Genomic DNA, 21,615 nt, shown 5'->3' with positions numbered 1-21,615 from the left:
TGGTGTCTCTCATTAAAAATCCCCCTAAAGATAGATAAAACTGTTTTGGTTTGTGTAAGTGTGTGTGGATTTTGATGGTAAAACAACCATAAATGTTTTCCAGACATTGTATCTCCAGGATAACCACACAGAAGAAGAAATGCCACAAGTTTATGGGAAGCACTGGAATACTGTAAGAAGATCACCAGGTCAGTACTTTTTATGTTTGGATTTACCTAATGAGCTTATAGTATATATACTATGTCAACCTGTAATGGCAGTCAAGTGTGGATATGTGTGTGTGTGTGTGTGTTTTCCCCATCTATCTGCCTCTATGTTAACTTATGGCTGCACATTCAAGGCTCAATACAATGCTGGTTTTGTTTGAAAACAAAGCTGTGGGCCTCCCAGCCTGTTAGAAATTAATCACTGTAGAATTGGGAGCAATGAATTCTTCTTCACCTCCCCCAAAACACAGTGGTTCCCAGGGAGAAGTGACACTGTGATTAAGAGTCTTGATGTGAAGAGCTTCCTGCTGAACAGAGAGGGCCGGAGAATGACATGAAAAGGTTCGACTTCCAAGGTTAGTGTGTGTATGTATGTGTGTGTGAGAAGTAAAGGTGAGCATCTAATGTTAAGTATCCAGTTACTGCAGCTTCTGGCAGACTACAACACATCTATGTTAACACACACAACAACAACAGGCTACGATTTCCTCTCTCCAGCATTAAGCTGCCCACTACCTCATTATTTTAGGCTGGGAAATATATATAAAAAAAGCACCTACACACTTGGAGAATTAAAACATATTAGGGCTGGGCTATATGGCTTATAAATAATATCTCGAATATCTTGATATTTTTAGGCTATGCCGCGATATACAATGTATATCTCGATATACACATTTCTCTAAAATAACATACCGTATATTCCCGAATAGTGCAAACATTTGATGATCTTGTAGAATATGATGCATTGCTGTAGATTAAACTATCCAAAAGTATATAAAACAGTTAAAAGTAGCTCAGCCTTAAACATCTGGGCAGTAAAATGCAACATACACATTAATGAAGCAGCAACATTAATCCTCATATATAATACTAAAACACTGACAGGGACAATTTTACAGCACAATGAGTACTTGCAGAACTTTTACTTGTAATGTAGTATTTTCACAGCAGGGTTGGTATTAGTACTTTTGCTTAAGTAATGGACCTGAATACTTCTTTCACCTCTGGTTAGCACAACTACAACTGCACCTGCGTTACCGGCCGTTGTGGGTAACCAGCTGTGTTGTTGTGAAAGTGAGCCTTTCCCTTACGTTATGTTACTTTAGTCAGCCATTAAGTCTGTAGATAAGCTAAGGTTGCAGTATAATAGTTGCTGAAAGGCAGTTGCTGAAAGGAAAGTTTATGTAATGTTACTACGACGTCTTGTATTATTCACAGCAGAGTTGGTCCAGACTACCCCTCAGCGGTGACCAACGGAAACACTGAAAACTCGAATATGGTCATCTGCTATATTAATTAATATTCGAATATATTGAATATATTCGACAATATATTGCCCAGTCCTAATACATATGAGTGCTAAATACACACTTAAAGACCAAATAAAGAACCTTTTCAGCCCAGAGGCCAAACCAGGAGGATTCACTGAAAGAAGATCGATGCAGTTTGTTAAAGACTGACACTGAAATAGTGTATATAATTGGACGGTGTAGTCCCTCATTCGTCCAGGAGTGTTCCATCATAGAAAAGGTTTCACTCCTCCCTAGGGCCTAAGCAAAACAGAGTAGCTAAAATTTCTGAGTTCTCAGACCATTTTCACAATTGAGAATGATTTCCGAATGGGAGCCGAAACGTCTTGATTCTGAAAACAGTGTCCAGATGACTACGACTGAAACCTTTTCTACAGTGTATATAATTGTTCTTCTGCTGCAAATAGTGTTCACTATCTTTAAATTAATTTGACAATTTTCATGCTGCAGTGTCCCTGCAAGTGATTCATGCCATCTAAAACCTGGCTAGCACTGCTATTACTCTTCTACCATGACTATGCTGACGACACCCAGCTATCCAACAAAACTGAAGGATCGCATCACTGACAGCTCTGCTCGGATGTCAAGGCACCACATTAGGCTCAACCTGGACAAGACTAAGCTTGTGTTTCTTTCCTTTCCTTCGAGGGAAAGGATGATCATACCGAGACCTTTCCATCACCATTGACAATACTGTAGTGATGCCAGTCGGAAGGTAAGGAACACAAGAGTGATCCTGAATGATGAATGGAGCATTCAAATTGGGGTGGGGGCGGGCGGGGGTTGCGTCTAGTGCCAACATTTCTCAAATTCTTATCGTATCTGCGCATGGCAACTACAGTGTGGTTAAGGTATGGTTAGGGTTAGGTAACATAAGATTAGGGAAAGATCGTAAGGACAATGTAGATGTAGGCATCCTACCCTCCAGCACAACAATTGTGCTCCTCTGCTCTGGACCACTGGCCTCCCCATCATTCTGAGGACCCTGATCAAGACTCTTGTCAAGGCCCTATAGTGGTGGAATGAACTCCCCACTGAAGTCAGGACAGCAGAGTCACTCTTGTCACTAGCAGCAGGGTGAGGGGCAGTTTTCTGAATTAGGTTATAACCTGCTTAGTGTTGTGTCTGTTTTGGATATCACGCTAATAACACATCCTTAGATTGATTTGACTTGAATAAGCTAAATCAGTCCCTTCAGTCAGTGTATTATGGCTCTCTGTTTTATCTGGTGGACTTTGAAATAATAATTGATATGCAAGGTTAAATCATTTACAGGAAATTTCTTTAAAACTCCTATTAATAGAATACTGATATGATTACAGTATATCATCCTTTATTTTGACTTTATTTGAAAAAAGATTATTTCAGGCTAATAGCCTTGTGAGTTTGAAGTGTATTTGCTTGATTGACAGCAGTCTCAGCCTGTCACAGTTAGCCAGTGGTTTTCATTTGCTTGTCCACCCAGGCCCTGCCCCTATGACCAAATAAAGACTTTAAAATTAGAAGATTAAAATGAATGTTCAACATTATGGTTTACAGAGCTGGTCAGAGTTTGTGTGTGCGTGTGTGTGAGTGTTTCAAGGCCAGAATAATTATCTTTAAATTGTAATTGTGTTTGTAGTGTTTCTCAGCAGCTTGGGGCTGATTTATGAGGCTTGCCAAGGCTCAGCTAACAAGGACCATAAATCCTCCCCTCCTCTGTGCTACTGTTCTTCACCTTGGGTTAATGATTGTGTATGTGTAGGAGTGCGTGTGTGTCTGTGTGTAAGTTTGTGTTAGTGTGTAACATCGGTCACCTTCAGTCCTTCAATCAGGCACTGGCGATGTATTTGGCATGGGCCAGAGGGGGCACTAGACAAGCCACAGCAAGCACAAATGAGAGACCAGGGCTGGAGGATCCTCCTGTGACATTTAAATCCACTGTATAGAGCATTACGGTTTCCCGGTTAGGTACAGCATGAGTGGACAACGATTAGTGTCAAACAGCTGACATTGTTCAACTGAAGTCAGCTATGTCTGTGGAAACACTTCAAACATGTCATTTAAGACAGCATCACACAAATGTGTCGATTAGCGGAACAAAACAAAAACAGACTGGAAGGCAAGTCCTTCTCCCCACAGTGTTCAGGCAACCTCTCACTGCAGATTCGCACTGTGCGAAAGTAATAACTAATGCTATAGGAGTATTTATCATTGCAGATATGCAACCATAATCAGTCGTAGAGAATAGAGAATTTAAGCATATGGTCAAAGTGCTTGAGCCCTGCTACAATGTGCCTTCACATGGGCATTTTAGTCAGTCCGTTGTGCTGCCCAAGCTGCAGTGGTTCAGGAATTATCAACAGGTCAGAGTCTTACGATGGAGCATTACTGACATTTGTGTTATTATATTTTTCTTATTGACAATATGGTAGAAAAGGTTTCAGTCGTAGTCATCTGGACACTGTTTTCAGAATCAAGACTCCCATCCGGAAGTCATTCTCAATTGTGAAAAAATTGGACGGGAACTGGAAATTTAAGCTACTCTGTGTTACATAAGCCCTGCCCTCAGGGCTAATGTGTTAAACACATGTTTAACACATTAGCATGTGATAGGCGTGACCAAGGTGATAATACACTCTGATAGACTTTGGGCAGATTGAATCTCAGACCACCATTTCTGTTCAAAGAGGGGTTCTCTTTTTTCACAAAAATGGCTTCCTTGACGCCCCGTTCAAACCAACTCTTCTCTCTACTTAGAATCTTCACCTCGCTGTCTTCAAATGTGTGGTTTGTAGCTTTTAGATGCAAATGTACGGCGCTCTGTGCATTTGCACTCTGAGTCTTTTGTGAAGTGGCTGTCTGTAGAAGTGTCCCCGGAATTGGAAGTAGGTTGTGTTGAGACAGATGTCTAATAGTTTGCATATGTGTTCAGGTGTAAGCTTGGTCCTTTGCTGCAAGGTGGAGTCCTCCTGCAGTCTTCTCATCACCTCTGTCACTGCTTCTGAGGTTGGGATGCAAATGAACAAGGACACAACATCATAAGAACTGTCTGAAAAACTACAAAGGATCTTTAGACAGCACGATGTTCCTGTTTTCTTTAAACCAGGCAACACTTTAAGACAGAAACTCGTTCACCTTAAGGACAAGTTACCCACACAGAAACAGAGCAATGTTGTCTACTCCATTCAGTGCAGTGAGGAAAACTGCAAAGAACGGTACATAGGCGAGACCAAACAGCCACTTCACAAAAGACTTTATCAGCACAGACGACACGCTGAGGGCAGATACTCAGGCAGATTCCTTCCTGAGGGCAGGGCTTAAGTAACACAGAGTAGCTGTGTAAGATGAATGGGAGCCAGAGGCTTCAGTTATCAAGCTCCTCTCCTGTGGAATCAGATCCCAGTTTGGGTTCGAGAGGCAGACACCATCTCCACATTTAAGAGTAGGCTTAAGACTTTCCTCTTCGATACAGCTTATAGTTAGTGCTGGCTTGGGTGAGTCCTGAACCATCCCTTAGTTATGCTGCTATTGGCCTAGACTGCCAGAAGACTTCCCATGATGCACTGAGCTCCTCTCTCCTCCTCTCCCTCTCCATCTGTATGCATTTTTATTCCATTAATGCGCTTGACATCTTCTCTCTCCGTAGTTTTGTGCTTTCTTGTCTGTCTCCTCTCTCCTTCTGTCACTTTCAGCAGGTATTTCTGCCTCCGGAGCTGCAGAGTCTGGATCTGTGATTGTGGGCCATTTGCTGCTCCCATGTTCCTGCTCGACAACTGCTACTACAATTGTTATTATTAGTCTTACTACTATTATTACAACTATTTCATTATTTTTATTTTCAAATTCTATGTGGAATTTGCATTGGCCGCAGTGAAAATGTTGTTTTTGAACACACCTGCACAGCTGGAAAATTTTAACATATCGCTCAACCCTAACCTCAACACAGCATCTCTGTATCAGTTTAATAGAAAGAGGATCATCTGTATTTTTGACGGTATTGAAAACCATACCTTCAAGATATCTAAATTCCCTGGTATACCGTAATACCTTGATACCGCCCAAGCCTTCTTCCCTCCCCCTCCCCACGCATGGAGGTACCACAGGAATGCGTTCTGTCCCCGTTGCGCTTCTCCCTCTTTACCAATGATTTCAGTTCAACATCAAACTCCAGCGGACAACACCACAATTGTAGGACTGATCTCGAAAGACAATGAAGACACCTACAGGCAGGAGGGAGAGAAGTCAGTCAACTGGTGCAAGGAAAATAACCTAGTCCTGGTCCTTGGCACACACATCAGCAATAACCTGAAATGGGACCTCAAAGCCAACCATCAAATGCAAAAAGCCCAACAGAGGCTCTACTTCCTGAGACAACTCAAAAAACAGAGTCAGGCAGGGTCTACTGGTCCAATTTTATACAGCCATAATCCAGAGCATCCTGTTGATTGATTACTGATAAAGATCATAGGCTGCAAACTCCCCAAACTGGACTCCATATACACACAACGCACCATCTCACGAGCAATCAAGATCATGGATGACCCTCTCCACCCAGCTCACCATCTTTTTTAGCGTCTCCTCCTAATTGTAATTGTATGTGGAGTTGTGTACTGTATGTTTTTTTCTTTTTGAACTTATGTCCTTTATGTTTGCAGTGATGTTGTATGTGGTGAACTGTCACAACCATTCCATCTGTAAAAAAGCTGTAAAAAGGTTTTAAAAAACTTTTAATGAGTGCATGCTACTGTATTTATACCATATTTTTGTAAAGCACTTTCAAATGAGTATTTGGAAAAGGCCCTGACCATCACAATACAAAATACACAAAATGACATTCAAACAGCCATGGAACTCTAATTTAATTTAAATGAAGTAGATGCTAGATCTTAGTAATTCTACATACATTCTACATCTATTCTATCTACCTCTTAAATTCTGGTTTTGTTGACTAGACCTCAGAGTAAGAGCCCTCAATAGAAATAGAACTATGAAAATCTGAAAGTGGAATGTCAGAAAGTTCTGGTCAAAACTCTAGGGGATATAAAGCTCAGGCAAATATGACACTATAAGTGCACTGAATATAATTACAGGGTTCTGTGGGGTCATGTGATCTGGTGGCAAGATATCTTCCAGACTCAAGTTCACATCAATAATCAGTCCAATTCTACACCTTTTACAGAACCCCTACAGAATAGGGCAATACTGATTAAAAGCATGATACACACAACATTTTCAAAGAAAACTTACCTGTCTCTTCATCAATGGCAAATCGTCCAAGCCCACTCCCATCACGAATGGAGTACTGGATTTCTCCATCTCTGCCAGCGTCCTCATCGTTAGCGGTGACTTGGAGTAGGGTAGTTCCAATGCGGGCATTCTCTTTAACTAATCCTGTCAAGGCAAAGTGGGAAAAGTATGGCGCATAGAGGTTTTCGTTCACATCTACAACCTCGACCTCCACAAAGGTGACAGAAAGAAGAGAAACGGGCCTTCCCTTGTCTTTGGCCTTCACAGTGAGGTTGTAGAACTGCTGTGTCTCATAGTCCAGCTCCTTTGTCAGCCGAATAGCCCCACTGGCCCTGTCTACCTCAAACCATCCATTGTAGTCATTGGCTAGAGAGTACCGGACCTGGCCTCCCAATCCCAAATCTGGGTCCTGGGTTTCTAACCAGGCCACAACAGTTCCTACTGGAAGATCTTCCAGAGCCCTGGCTTTGTACACACTGGGGATAAATAGTGGGGGACAGTCATTAACATCCTCCAATATGATTTTCAAAGTGGTCACAGAAAATCTCTGGCTCCCTTTCTCTGCCTTGTCCCGGGCCTCAATCTTCAGGTTAAAAGCAGAAACAAACTCCCTGTCTAGTTGACCAGCAACATACACTATCCCACTGGTGGAGTTGATACCAAACTGGGTAGTGCTGGTCAAAACAGAGTACACAATCTCTCCATTGAGTCCAAGATCTTTGTCAGTGGCCTCAACCTGGATGACATCTGTACCTATGGCAGTGTTTTCAGGTATGACAATTCTATAGCCTCCTTCTTGCAAAAACTGGGGTGCATTATCATTAGCATCTTCTATGTAGACAGTAAGCAAACGCCAGGCAGTTTTCTGTGGCAGGCCAAGGTCATAGATAGTTAGGTTGAGGAGATAGCGACCCCTCTTCTCTCTGTCCATGGGCAGGAAGACACTGATAAGGCCAGTCTCCATGTCAATGGTAAAACAGCTGTCAGTGTTTCCATCTGAAATAGAGTGGAGAATCTGACCATTGAAACCTGTGTCACCATCATAGGCATTCACCTTGAAAACACTCGAGCCAACCTTTAGGTCTTCCCGTACAGCAATATCTGTGGGAAAAGCTTTGTCAAACTGGGGCGTTTGCCGATTGACAGAGAAAAGGTCAATAAAACCTTCCTCAGTTTTGGGCTGGGTGCTAGCTTTGGACTTTTTGAGTAACTTTTCAGCTAACTTTTGGGCTACCCTTGTCTCTTTACAGTTGAAACTTTTGGGTGGAGATTTCCCATGAACAACTGAGATATTAACAAAGATAGGATCAGAAAAGTTCTCACCATCTGTGGCAGTTATTTTGAGACAAAAGACACTGTTCTTTGGACTGGCTGTGGCAAGGGGATGTCGCAGTGAGAGGACCCCTGAGTCCGGGTTGAGGTCAAAGTACCCCCATTCGTTCCCTGAAATTATCTTATATTTTACTAGCTCTAACTCATCTATATCAATCGCAGACATTGTAGTAATCACTTCATCCACTGGGAAATCCCTAGAGATCACCCCCTGGCATGCTACCTTCTCAAACAATGGCTGGTTATCATTTATATTTTCCAGGTGGATTGTTACATTTACTTCACTCTCTCGCCTGTAAGGTGACCCCCAGTCAGATGCTCTGACAACAAACACAAAGCTCTCTGATGAAGATTCAAAGTCCAATTCTTTAGTGGTGCTGATGATACCAGAAAACTGATTGATTTTGAAGGGTAATGGGTGAAGGCTGGAAATGCTGTAAGTTATGTATCCATTTTCTCCTTTATCCGCATCCACTGCAGAAACTGTTAATACATTGGTCCCAAGTGGTACACTTTCATTGACCAAAACCTCATAAGAGGACTGATCAAATGTTGGTGTGTTGTCATTGGCATCCTCAATGGTTACCCGCACTTTAACTTTGAGTTCACTATCTATTTCCAATACCTCTAGAATAAAGACATCCTGGGTCACTTGAGTGAACCAGCGAGTAGTGGAGATTACGCCTGTTAGGGTGTTCATTTGAAAAAAAACAGAATCTGCAGATGGTGTCAGGATATATTCTGCATCATCAGGCTCTGGCTTGATTTTAATAGCCTCTACAATCGTGCCTGGTGGTGAAATTTCATTCAGACTAACATCATATAACTCCTGCTCAAATTTAGCTTCTGCTGTCTGCCGTTTCTTGACCAAGATATGGACAACCTTGACGGCAGAGAATTTCTGTGGGGTTCCCCTGTCTTTAGCCTGCAAAGTGAGATTACAGCCATAAGGATAAGTCTCCCAATTTACTGACTCAGAGGCCTTTATGGCAAACTCGCCTTTCTCAGATCTTTCTACGAAAAACTGCTCTGAGGGGTTTCCACCCACAATGACCACTGAGTCTATTTCTCCATTTAAGCCTTCATCTAGGTCCTCAACAGTGACCATGACATACACAGGATTCTTATCAAGCCACGAGGGGCTGTGGGTGACCACATTCATGACTGGGGCATGCTCATTCACGCACTCTACATGGACAAAAAGCTTGGCTGTGCTGCTGACTCCATTATTTCCATAGAGCTTCATGCCACGGTCCACCGCCAGGATTTCTAAGTCGTACCGGTTCTGCTGATCAACATTAAGCTTTCCACTGAGAGAAACCACTCCACTAGTTGGGTGTACTGCAAACAGCTCAATTTTCTCCTTGAAAAAATAGTAAAACTCCCCATTGGAGCCAATATCTGCATCTGTGGCGGTAACTTGTGCTATACTAGTCCTGAGAGGGGTGCTCTCCGCTATGGTGACGGAGTAAGTGGTGGGTGAGAACAAGGGTCGGAGGTCATTCATATCCAAGACCTGGATGCTGACTTTAGTCCAGGTCTCAAGGAGGGCCTCTCCCTTGACAGAGGCTTTCACTGTCAATACATAATTATCCTGAATCTCTCGGTTCAAGATAGCTGCATTGCCACCTTTAGTCCTTATGCGCAAGAAGCAGAAGTCGCCCAGCACATACTCCTCTGCCTTGAAAAATCCTTCATCATCACCTGAGGTGATTCTGTAGCGGATCTCCCAGGAGCGCTGGGCCAGGTGGATACCCATTTTAACTTTACTGTTGGCATAGGTGCGTGCTGCTGAGTTTTCGTAAACTGTAGCATGGTAGACAGCCTGAGTGAAGCCAAAGTGAGGTCCATCCTGAGGGGCCCCCTGGGTGTTCTGGCCACAGCAGGGTGGCGGCTTGAAGAGCAGCAACGGCAGCAGCAGGGCCAGGCCGAAGAGAGGGGCTCGCATGCCTGCCCACTGGCCCATATTCACATCCATCCCATCATCACTCCATCCTGAAACAGAAAGAGACACACAGAGACAGAGAGAGAAAGGTTAGCCACAGGGGAGGAATTTACAGCATTTACAGGCAACTCATTTTCCACTGGACTACAGAGATTGATCAAAAGTGGGGAGGGGGCATCCACAGTTGCCGGGCAACCAAAATAAAGGTTGACATCATCCTTGTGTGGTCTCTGGACACTGGCAGTCAATTGCAAGTTTCAGAAAAACCAGAGATGGTTTGAAAAGGAACAAAATAATTGTACAGCTATGAGAAATGTAACATCACCAAAACAAACACAAAAGAACTGCAGAAGGCAAAATGATGGCCTGCCACACCATGACCGTATCATAACCCTTTTCTTGAAATACATGGAAACTGTAGCCCTGTGTCTCAAACCCATGTAAAATCTCCAGAAACAAACCAGATATGGTTTTGAAACTGAGTCAAGTAGCTGCTGTGTTCAGATGTTGTTTTCTTTTTCAGAAAAAAAACTGTTTTGAAAGTAAGCAACCACAAATATGTGCCAATCTGGGTTTTGGGAGAAAAGCCTGATCTGGTGAAAGCCATGTCATGGCCATTGGAGTGCCACAGTGGTCTGCATTTTGATAACTCTGCACTTTCCACCTCAAGGGATGGAGAGATGGGGTGGGAAAAGACAGACCGTGTCCAAGCGCACAGATAATAACATACTGCTGAAATGCATGGGTAATTCTACAAATTCTCACTAACACAGAAGTGCAGACAGCTCCTGCAAGAGTACAAACTTTATTTTGTTTCAGACAGGACCTCAATCCTGTCTGACTTCTGAGAGAAAGAAAAAAACATTTGGCTTTGTGAGTGTGACCAAAAACCACCTTATCTGAAACAATGCAAACCAATGCTTAAGCTTGTATTTAAATACAATTCAACAGTCATTCAGGAAAGAAAGACTAGAATCCACCCGAATGAAATGCCAAAAACAACACTTTTGTCTGACCTGAAACTGTCATTTCAGTGTCAACTTCGGGGGGGGGGGACTTTCCTGCTTTAAGTGTCTCAGAGCTGTGTCAGTACATCTCTCCTCTGAAAAAGTAGTGCCAGCAGGGAGGCACAGTAATGATGCCTTAACACTGGCAGGCATTTTGTTCACTTTTCTCTTCAGTTTACATACTTATAGCACAGTCGCTATTTGTCAAACCTAAGCATACCATATATATACATGGTCTAGGATCTGAAATTGTTTGGGTTGTATGCCTCTATATCCACACAGCAAATATCTGTATTTAAATGGATAGAGGAAAGTGCCAGTGTTCCAGGGATATAAGAACCATGTTGATGGGACTTTCTGAGCCAAACAAAAAAAAAAAGCTTTTTATCACCTCTGGCCTTTTCTGTTTCGTATTTCCATTTGGGATAAATAAAGTTTGACTTTCCCATCGTGATTTAGGTCAGTGATTCCTAACCAGGGGTTACTGCTGCAGTTACCAGGGAGTAAGTGGAAAAATTGTGAGTAGCACAGCTAATTTGAAACATATACTGTATATATAATTGTATTTGTGAATAAATATATGGGATTACAAATTAGTGTTGCCGATCTAATAGGGCTGCTGATACGTCAGACAACAAAATATGGAAACTACTGGTTTAAGAAAGGTAAACAAGAAGTGTATTTCTGCCCTGGAGTAAGTAAATTAGCTGTAGGCCAAACCTGAGCCATGTTTTTTACCCTAAAGTTGAATAATATTATATTATATTATATAAATAGAATAATATGGCAAATCTGCACTATGTAACGTCGTGCTGTATTAGCTACTTGCAGTCCCTGTTTGCACTATAACCATGCCTGGACAGACAACAATCATCAGGATGACTTTGATCCTAGAGAAAAGTCTAAAGATGAGATTATAATACATTATAAGACACGATCTAAAGGTATAAGGAATGCCTTTTTATATGATTTCCAAACAGACTTAGAGACGATTATCTTTAAAGGACGTTTGTGATACTATCACTGGCAAGAGTAAATCCCGCTGACTCCAGCGCTGTGTGTATTCCAACACACATGTATGACCTAGTGGTTTCACAAAACAATTATCATAGGTTTGATACCCCAACAGCTGCTGTGTGCTCACTAGCAAAATGTTTTTGAGCAAGGCACTGGACTCTTGGATGTCTTAGAACGCAACCAACAAAATCCATTTATCACCTTATGGTGCTTATTATTACATGTATGCTAGATAGCATGTGTGTGGAAAATGTTCATTAGACTGTAGCTGCCTGTGGCACCACTGCTGTTACTAATGTAGAGCTTGAATTTAGCCTGCTGTTATTTTCAGTTGTTACAATCCCACAATACCAGAGAGGCAGTCAAATTTGGATGTTTGACACCACACACACGCACATTTTCGTGGACATTAGAGCTCATTCCTGGCCCCCATATGTAGAGCTTTGGCCTGAGGGCTGGTTGTGTACAGCAGGTTGACAATGAGCACATGTACCTAATATGCTGCTCTGCTCTCCCCTTAAGATAATACTGTTGAGATTAGTGACAACAGTGTTCACAAGTACTATCTACCAGAAAGAGAAGCCATCGGCAGGCTGGAGCTGCCATGTCACACCCTGCAGCAAATTTCTGCTTAGGCTTGTGTTTTCTGTAGTGTGGCTGTAAACACATTTCTCTTTTTAGGTTTTTTGCAATGTGTGTGTGTATGCATTGTGCATGTAGATAGAAGTGAGAAACTAAACAGATTGTGGCAGCACAAGGGGGAATACATGAAGTTTTGATTTTGGTATTGATGGTATGATTTTAGACCACACCAGTATTTTGGCATATTTTAGGCCATGTTTTACAAATCAAATTAATATATTTTGTTTTACTGCTTATCATTTCCAAAGCATAGCATAGTGTAGATATATTATAACCTTATAGGGCCTTGTATTTATACCTTTGAATCCTGGTTTGGATTCAAAGGAACATGGCAATGTCATATAGCCTGACATACAAACTCCAACCACTGATGATTAAGATGCGATACGGTTGAAAGTTCTGGAAAAAACAAGTAAGTGGTGCTAGAGCTGGAATTGTTTTGTCAAAGTGACATATACTGAATCGTTGGAAACCTTAAGATGTCTACAAGAATTCAAAATAAAGTTATGTTGGTTTGAGCAATGCTTGGCTGTAACACATGGACACACGTTCTGCTTCTCTGCTCTGTGCATAATTGCCATGTTGTTTCTATCCAAGGAAACCCCACAAGCATGTGTCTACTAAATTTTTGCCACACACACCACGATAGCGACACAGAAAACCACTATCATTCTCCACAGAGAAGCCCCACTTACTATCAGCTCTAAACATCCTCTCATTAGCTTTTCATTACAGGCTAATTGGCCTTGAATTGTGTGGCAAACAGCAGCTAGCAGCCTCTCTGACCCTGCTAATACACAGCTATATGTTAACAGCTAACAGAGAGAAGCAGGCCTGCTGGTGAGGCTGCTGGTTTCTGCCTTAGTTACCAGCTTACATGCTGACAAAGCAGCAGACCCACATATGCACACACGCATATAGTGAGGAGCTGACAGAGGCAACAAAATGATGTATAGCAGCAGGCTGAAATTAGTTCTTTACCCACGCAAACCATGACTCACAGCACACAGAGAGCATGTGTGAAGACAAGACAACAGTAAACATGTCAAATCAAGAAACAAGGCACAGGCAGTCTGGTAATTTTAAAACAAGAATAGGTTTGTAAAATTTTGCAGCCTGCCATGCTGGTACTCTGTGTTGTATCAAATTATCAATGTTTTGGGGGCAGCCCAAAGTGTGTCCCACCCACTTCTGAACACAAACCTATGACCCCCCCCCTAAGAATATCTATCCCCTGGGTGCTCAGGAATACAATACACCCCTACCTGTGTGCAGGGGTGTATGCATGTAGAGAAAATATGTTTGGCAAACAAAGGCAAAGAAGTAAGCCAATCACCCAACATCTGTCTTCACTGCCTAGTCAACAACTACTTTACACATACATACACACATGCACTAGTTAAGCAAGGGCCTAACCTGTGTGCACCATTGGAGTTGTTTTGTCTTGGGAGGAAGACTCTGGAGACCAACTCTAATCTAAGTCCATTTACATTCTGGTTTTATATGATTTGATTCTACTCTTCTGCCATCCAATGAAGTACAGCAAAATACACTTCATATCTTTTCTGTTCCCACAGCACAAACATTACAATTAACTACTGTACTGAGGGCAAGGGGTTACCCTACACACTGCATGCTCAAAATAGAAATAGAAAAAAAACTCCTTGTATTTCAATACAAAGCTGGTGTAGAGGGAAATCAGCTGTATTTGTGCAAAGTTTGTCACTGAGAGTTGTTTTCACATTCCTCTACTGAAGAGGGAGATGTCTGTACACTTTCCTAAAAATCAAGACTCAAACGTATTCTGGGCAAGGTAAAGATCTGGGACGTCACACATTCAAAAGCCAGTCGCAATGCCACCAGCAAAGAAACCTGAAACCTCCAGCGCAGAGTGGACTTATCGGTACAGAGAGCGAGAGTTTGCACTTTTCTAGCATAACTCATCCCTAATGCTGTCATTTGTCTTGGGAGGACAGTTCCCTTAAATCTACCTTTATGAGGGTAACTATCTATAGATAGTTACATAGTCCTGACATATTTGGTTAAAGACTACTGAGAAGACTGGCAACTATTTCAGGCATTTGCATTGTATCTCATACATCACCACTTTAGAGCTGCAGCACAGTCAACTGGAGTCCATTCTCTGTGACGTTTTGCTCTTAATAAATAAAATAAATAAAGTTACATACATTATGAAAGACAACATGAAGAGGGCACTGTTCTACCACAGACCTTTAAAGGTCCAGTGTGTAGGATTTAGTGGCGATATTGCAGTTTGCAACCATTTGAATACCGCTCGCCTCACCCTCCCCTTCCAAGCGTGTAGTAGAAACTACGGTGGCTGCGAAACTTGTGAAAATGTGAACGGCCCTATCTAGAGCCAGTGTTTGGTTTGTCCGTTCGGGGCTACTGTAGAAACATGGCGGTGCAAAATGGCGACCTCTGTGGAAGGAGACCTGTTCCCCATTTAGATAAAAATGGCTTATTGTCAGGTAATGAAAACAATTCTTATTTTCAGGTGATTGTACACTAATGAAAACATACTTGTAAATATTATATTCCATTTCTGCCAATAGCTCCTCCTAAATGTTACACACTGGAGCTTTATGTCTTTATTGATGTCAGGTGGTGGAAGGAGTGAACGGATGATGGAAAAATCACTTCAACAATGCTTCAAACCCCAGAAGGCACTCGATAAAGCAAAGGCTGAGCTGTTCTTAAATAGCTATTACAAATACTGTTTATGTTAGTCCATCATGTTTCCTTTGGGTTTGATAGCCAATAAAACACAATTAATAAAGTTGAAAAAGAGTTTCCCCTCGGGGATCAATAAAGTATTTCTGATTCTGAATGGTGAACCGAGGCTTATCAGTCCAAATGATTCCAGCCAATTTTGTCTGCCACATTTTGGAGCTGGACCACTACATGGACATGTTTAGCTTATCACGGATACACGGTATATGTTGGCAGATAAGTAACAAGAAACTGCAGTACTGAAATGCCAAATATATGTCTGAGGACATTTAGAAACACGGGTGTAATTACATAGTCACATTGTCCAGCAGAGGTCAGTGACAAGTTTATATTGCAACTGTAAAAGTCATAATTCTTTAATAACAACATTTAAGATCCTTAACAAAATGTTTTTTCGTATTGTGTTTTTATGTTAAGAAACGAATATAGCCTAATCATAAATTTTTAAACACTTGAATATCAATATCGGCCCCAAGAATCCAGTATCTCATTAATGCTCTACAGCTTTTGGAACTACCTTAGTACCAGAAAGACGGGTAAAAAATGAGCCTCCCTGCTTCCTTGTAACAAGGAAGGACACATCAGCCATTGTATTAATACTGTGTGTATGTGTGTGTGTGTTTGGTGATGTAATACTAGGTGTTTTAATGGCTTTTGGCCTCTGTGGTTTAAGGTAAATGACACATTCTTAATTAGACTGGCAGTGGGTAACACACACACACAGCTCTTCCCTAATGTGCTATCAGGTGGATGTAGCCCTAGAGTAATGGTGACACGAACAAATGGTTATATATAAAATGAGAGAGCAGAGTGCAGACATGCACCATGATTATTTATGTCACACTCGTAAACTAGCTCCCATTTTCCTCTCTCCTCCACACACACACGCACAAACACAAACACACACACATCCATTAGGCTGTTAATGCTGTCCAGTGCTGATGTCCTTGGTGTGTATGTAATCCAGCTCAGAGTAATGGATGAGCAATTAACAGTGAGGCGAGCAGAGCAGCACAATCATTCACTTATACTGTTCAACACCCCCTCACATCACAGTGTTGTCCTCAGCACACAGTGGACACAGGTCTGGATTTTCATACCACATATGAATTTGATAAACTCCAGCAGGAAATGTTATACTGTAGGGCCTCGTTATATACAGAAGCTTACAAATTTGTCCAGTTTCGCTATTTCCATTCTGCTTACAAACTCTACAAATATCAACCAAACACCCAACTGAATGATTCTGCTCCATTAAGCCTGGACTACTGATTCAAGATTCAACAACAGTGTGGTCCATATTGAGATGTGAGAAGATCTGGAGTCTCTGGGAGATCTCTAGAGGGAGAAGGTAGAGGGCTGTACCCCGCTGACCAATCAGGTTCAAGAATGTTTTTTTCTGAACGTCGTCTTGGCCAATAGGGAGGTACCAGCCAACTCCTCAGTGCTGGTACAGTGACAGGCACAAAAGAAGAATTCCTTCTGTCAGAATTCACACACACACGCACACACACACACCCTAGTGCCATTACGCTCTTGTATTGTCAGCTTTGTTCCACTACTCTTATTCGATGTGTGTCACATCACTCCTCCCTGCTTCTCACATGTTCTTTTCTTCCCTTCCTCTATCCTCCCTCCTACCTTTTCTCCCACAAAGCTCTACCTCCCCCTCCCTCCCTTTTCAATTATTCTTCCTTCCTTCCAACCTTCCTTCCATTTCACCCTCCTTCATTTGCTCCTGTTAGTCTCCTTCCCAGCTGCACTCACTATTTCACTCTCGTCTTCTGCTCTCCTCATCAATCCCTCCATCCCTTTGCTCTTCTTCTCTGCCCCCAATTCTCTCCCTCATTCCTTCCTAAATCCTCCTCTCCCTATTCACTGCATCTTCATCCTTCTCTCCTCTGTCCTTCCATGTCACCTTCCTCTCCTCCTCCCCCCCTAGTTTAACTTTGCCTCCTTTCGCTTTCACTTTCTCCCATCTCCCACATTTGCCACATTTTTTCTCACTCACCCTCTCTACTCGTTATCCTCTCTCCCTCCTCTCTTCGCTCGCCCAGCTCCCTCCTCCACCTCAGAGAGAGAGTGTGTGTGTAGGTGGTAATGAACTTTCAGTGTGTGTCAAAGTAGGTGATATTAACCCATTCCCCAACTCTGTAGAGAAATCTGGATTTAAATTAGTCAAGGGTTCATCCTTCTTTGTGTTATTCCTCCCTCTCCTCCATCCTGTGGAAATCCAGTCAATACTGAGCATGAATGATTTTAATTGGCTCCTCTCTGTGTGGCGTCCAGGTTTGTTTTTTCCTTATCTCCTCAACTACATACAAACACTTAAGCTACACTTAACTTGACAGTACATGCACTATTACTTATTACTTATATTATTTCATTGTATTATTATACCATACATACTTCATGCATTCGTACATACATCAACCGGTAAATCCACTTATTTTAATTTTATACTTACATACTTTGTACTTAATTTATCTTGCCTGTATTATAGTGTATTATATTTTGATTTGCTTAGAACTTCTATTCCTGTGTGCATTGACGTGATAGTGAGCAGCTGTAACAAAAGAGTTTCCCCTCGGGGATCAGTAATGTATTTCTGATTCTGACTTATTAAGGAACTTCGGTGTAAGTGTGTGTTCTTGATTAGCATGGGGTAGCTCACCCCCTCCTCCCACTGAGGGAGGTTAGAGGCTTCAAAGAATCAATTGAATAGGAGAAGGGTCACATTTCTATCTGGCTGCACAGAACAACTGTGTGAACTGGAATTGCAACTGACAAACTATTCATGTTCACTACAGCAGCTAATTTCATGTGCACAGTAGCCATATTATATGATTTACTGTACACATAGTCCAATAGAGGGCAGTATGCTGGTGTTTAAAAAAATCATCATTCTATCGGTTATAAGAACTTTCTTCACTGTAGGGCTGTACCCGAATCAAACATTTCCAAGTCAAATCTGATTGGCCCGATGCTGTGAATATCTTGGGGGGAGTAGCAATTGCACAAGACGGCAGTGGAAGATGTGTGCAGCTCCGAGTAACACCGCTCTCTCCTTTCTAAAAACATTTTAACACCCTTCTTCCTATTTCCATTATAGTAAGGTTGATACTGTATGTCATTTTGAGACAAAACCAATTAGTAAAACTTTGAAGTTTGAGGCCTCTGACTTTCAAATTGTGTTGATTTGAACTCAAATGGTTGCTTGACTGATGCTTCGCATGATCGACATTTAAGGAGCAGCCCTTCTATGGTCTTGTCTCAAGATGACTGAACTGGAAACCCAACTGGAAACTGGAAATCGAGAAAAGTGTTGGAAAGGAGGGCAGAGCAGTGCGATGTGTGCCCTGTTTCTTCACTCTTATTTCTGCTCGTCTGCTCTCAACTCTGGTCCTGAATGTTGGCAATATTGGCTAAACTACTCATGAACCAGAAGCTGGGACCACTTCTTCTAGTGCCGTCCAGTGCGATTGCTACTCCAAGCTGACAGCGCTGTCAGCAGCCATGCAGGTGAGATGATTTTATTACTGAACTCTGACAAGGACACACACTTTTTATTTCTTTGACTGTATGAAAATCTGATGTTTTCATATCACAGATGATGATTACGGTACTAAAACATCTTCTTAGTAGAGTCTTGAGGGTAAAATGTCAGACTGGTTTTACACTAAGCTGTCTTCATTTTAAAAAGCCATTTTCGTGTGAAGACGGTGTAGTCCCTCATTCGTCCAGGAGTGTTCTATTATAGAAAAGGTTTCAGTCTTAGTCATCTGGACACTGTTTTCAGAATAAAGACGTTTCGGCTCCCATCCAGAAGTCATTCTCAATTGTGAAGCAATGGGACGGGAATTAGAAATTTAAGCTACTCTGTGTTACATAAGCCCTGCCCTCAGGAAGGAATCTGCCTGAGTATCTTATACTCACAATTGAGAATGACTTCCGGATGGGAGCCGAAACGTCTTGATTCTGAAAGTGTCCAGATGACTACGACTGAAACCTTTTCTATGATTTTCGTGTGAAAACAACTTGTGTCCACACTAGTGTTTCCAGGTCATTTTTGACGGCTAAAAAATTTCAGTTGGCAACAATTTAGTGGTGAAACCACTCGTTTAACAACTGAAAATGTATCAACTACAATTCTGAAAATTTAGTTTTAAGTTATTTAACAACCAAAATTGCTAATCATATTTCAGTGAGGATTTGCTGCTTTCCTAAGTGAAATATCTTTTCAACTGTTGGACCGGACTGTAAGACAAATTAAACAATTTGCAGACGTTACCTGGGCTCTGGGAAACTGTGATGGGCATTTTTTGCTATTTTCTGACATTTAATAGGCTAAATACTAAATCAGTTAACTGAGGAATAATTGTCAGATAAATCAATAATGAAAATAATCGTTAGGTGCAGCCCTAACATGATGTTTAGTTGTGGGGATCACTCCTGATATTACACAACATAGCATGTCATATATAAGGATATGTTGTCCAGTACAATACAATAATAGAATGCAATACACAAGGTATTGCAAGAAAATTATTAATGATGTATCACAATAACTGTGCAACCGAGAATCCGATTAATAAACTAAAACATTGTTTTTCAAAAAGCAGGATTTAATCAAATTCTGCATTCATTCACTAAATGATGAAGTGCTTTACATTTCATGCAATCATAATTTGATTGCATATTGTAACTGATACACGTATGCAGGACAAGCTGTTCTAATATGCCCTGGGACATGGAGCAGGGAAGCACAGTAAAACATTTCTTTGTCCTGCCTATTACTTTCTATATATGAGCACTACAGAGGGCTTTATCATACTCATACGATGGCCACTTACTGAACAAAACCAAAGAGGAAAGTGAAAAGCATCTTCCATTCTTAAAAGTACTGGTGAGTCTTTGCTGTAACCAGTATTTAGTTTAACCACAAATCGGGGGGCCTACCAGAGAGAGGTTTACAGGAGGTGTGTGTCAGCCTTGCAGTTACAAACCACACAAATGCATTATGTGGGGAAATCCAACACACACATACACACAATGTTAATAGTGCTTCTACAAGGACAAAATGGCAGCAGAGAATGAAGCAGTGCAGTGTTTCAGACACTGTCACCCCTCCCCCTCTCCCCCCATCCAGCTGCTGAGGAACGTGAGAACCCCCTGTTTACCCATTACAGCACTCTGAAAGAGAAAGAGGAGAGAGAGAATGGACAGTGGAAGATTAGAGAACAACTTCTTTGGGAGAGGAGGACATGTAAAGATATGGTGATCAAGCTTTTGAGGCTGTAGCACCTAAACTATGGAAAGTTCTATCCCCTTATGGTCTGCTGATTCTGTAGACTCTTTTAAAAGGCCGCTAAAGACATACCTTTTTAGACACCTTTTTATGTAGTGTTTTTAGTTGCACTTTTCTCCATGTGGCTCAGGTGGTCATTTAATTTCTTTTTCTTGTATGTTAATGTTTTGTAAAACACTTTGTGACTTACATCTATCAAAAGCATTATACAAATAAAGTTTACTTACTTACTTACTAAAGATAGAGTGCAGGTCTGCTTAATCACTTATCTGCCCTGCAGCTCAACACAACAACGGAAGGAAATGAACAGGTGGAGTCTTCTCTGGTTACCTGCTCCGTACCGTAAACATGGGTTACTTCTTATACATGACTAAAAATAGGCCAAATTATAATCTGACCTTTTTGATAATTATTTTTTTTACGGGTCAGTAGGAAGTTTTGTGGAAAGCACTATGTGGAAAGGCTCAATTTAAATCCAAGTAAATATTAATTATTTATTTATTATTATTGGAAACTTTATTCTCGATGCTTTACATGTTGGTTTGTATTCCTGCCGATATACATAGTTCGTACTAAATTATATTCCTTCCAATGAAATAATTTGCAAATTACAGACAAATAAAGTGTATTTTTTCTGACTACATAATACAATGCCTGAATTTCAGAACCAATACCATAATGATGCTTTTTTCTATACTTCAGTTGTAAAATGTTAACTGTTATCTGATTACAAGCAGTCAAAACAAAATACAACTACGACTTTGCCTCAATAAAATGTAGTTTAAAACTGGAAAAATGGACTTAAAGGGGTACTCCAGCAAATAAATATTGCACTTTCATAAAGTTGGGAGACTAACAAGAG

At 41.4% G+C, this 21,615-nt stretch overlaps 1 protein-coding gene across 15 annotated transcripts in view; it reads right to left on the bottom strand.

Annotated features, from left to right (window-relative positions):
* Nucleotides 1-21,615, bottom strand: part of fat3a (FAT atypical cadherin 3a) — a 284,665-nt gene that overhangs the window by 184,537 nt on the left and 78,513 nt on the right. For all 15 annotated transcript variants that reach the window (XR_006378550.1, XR_006378549.1, XR_006378548.1 and 12 more), the window contains exon 2: nucleotides 6,749-10,075. Coding sequence is in view for 11 of the 15 variants with exons in the window: in XM_044202274.1 (XP_044058209.1) it covers nucleotides 6,749-10,058 (3,310 nt within the window). In the remaining 4 variants the exon portion in view is untranslated. The remainder of the gene's footprint in view (nucleotides 1-6,748; nucleotides 10,076-21,615) is intronic.

This window comes from Siniperca chuatsi, linkage group LG7 (genome assembly GCF_020085105.1).
Source record: "Siniperca chuatsi isolate FFG_IHB_CAS linkage group LG7, ASM2008510v1, whole genome shotgun sequence".
NCBI classification, from domain to species: domain Eukaryota; kingdom Metazoa; phylum Chordata; class Actinopteri; order Centrarchiformes; family Sinipercidae; genus Siniperca; species Siniperca chuatsi.
This window is presented reverse-complemented; position numbering and strand designations above follow the sequence as displayed.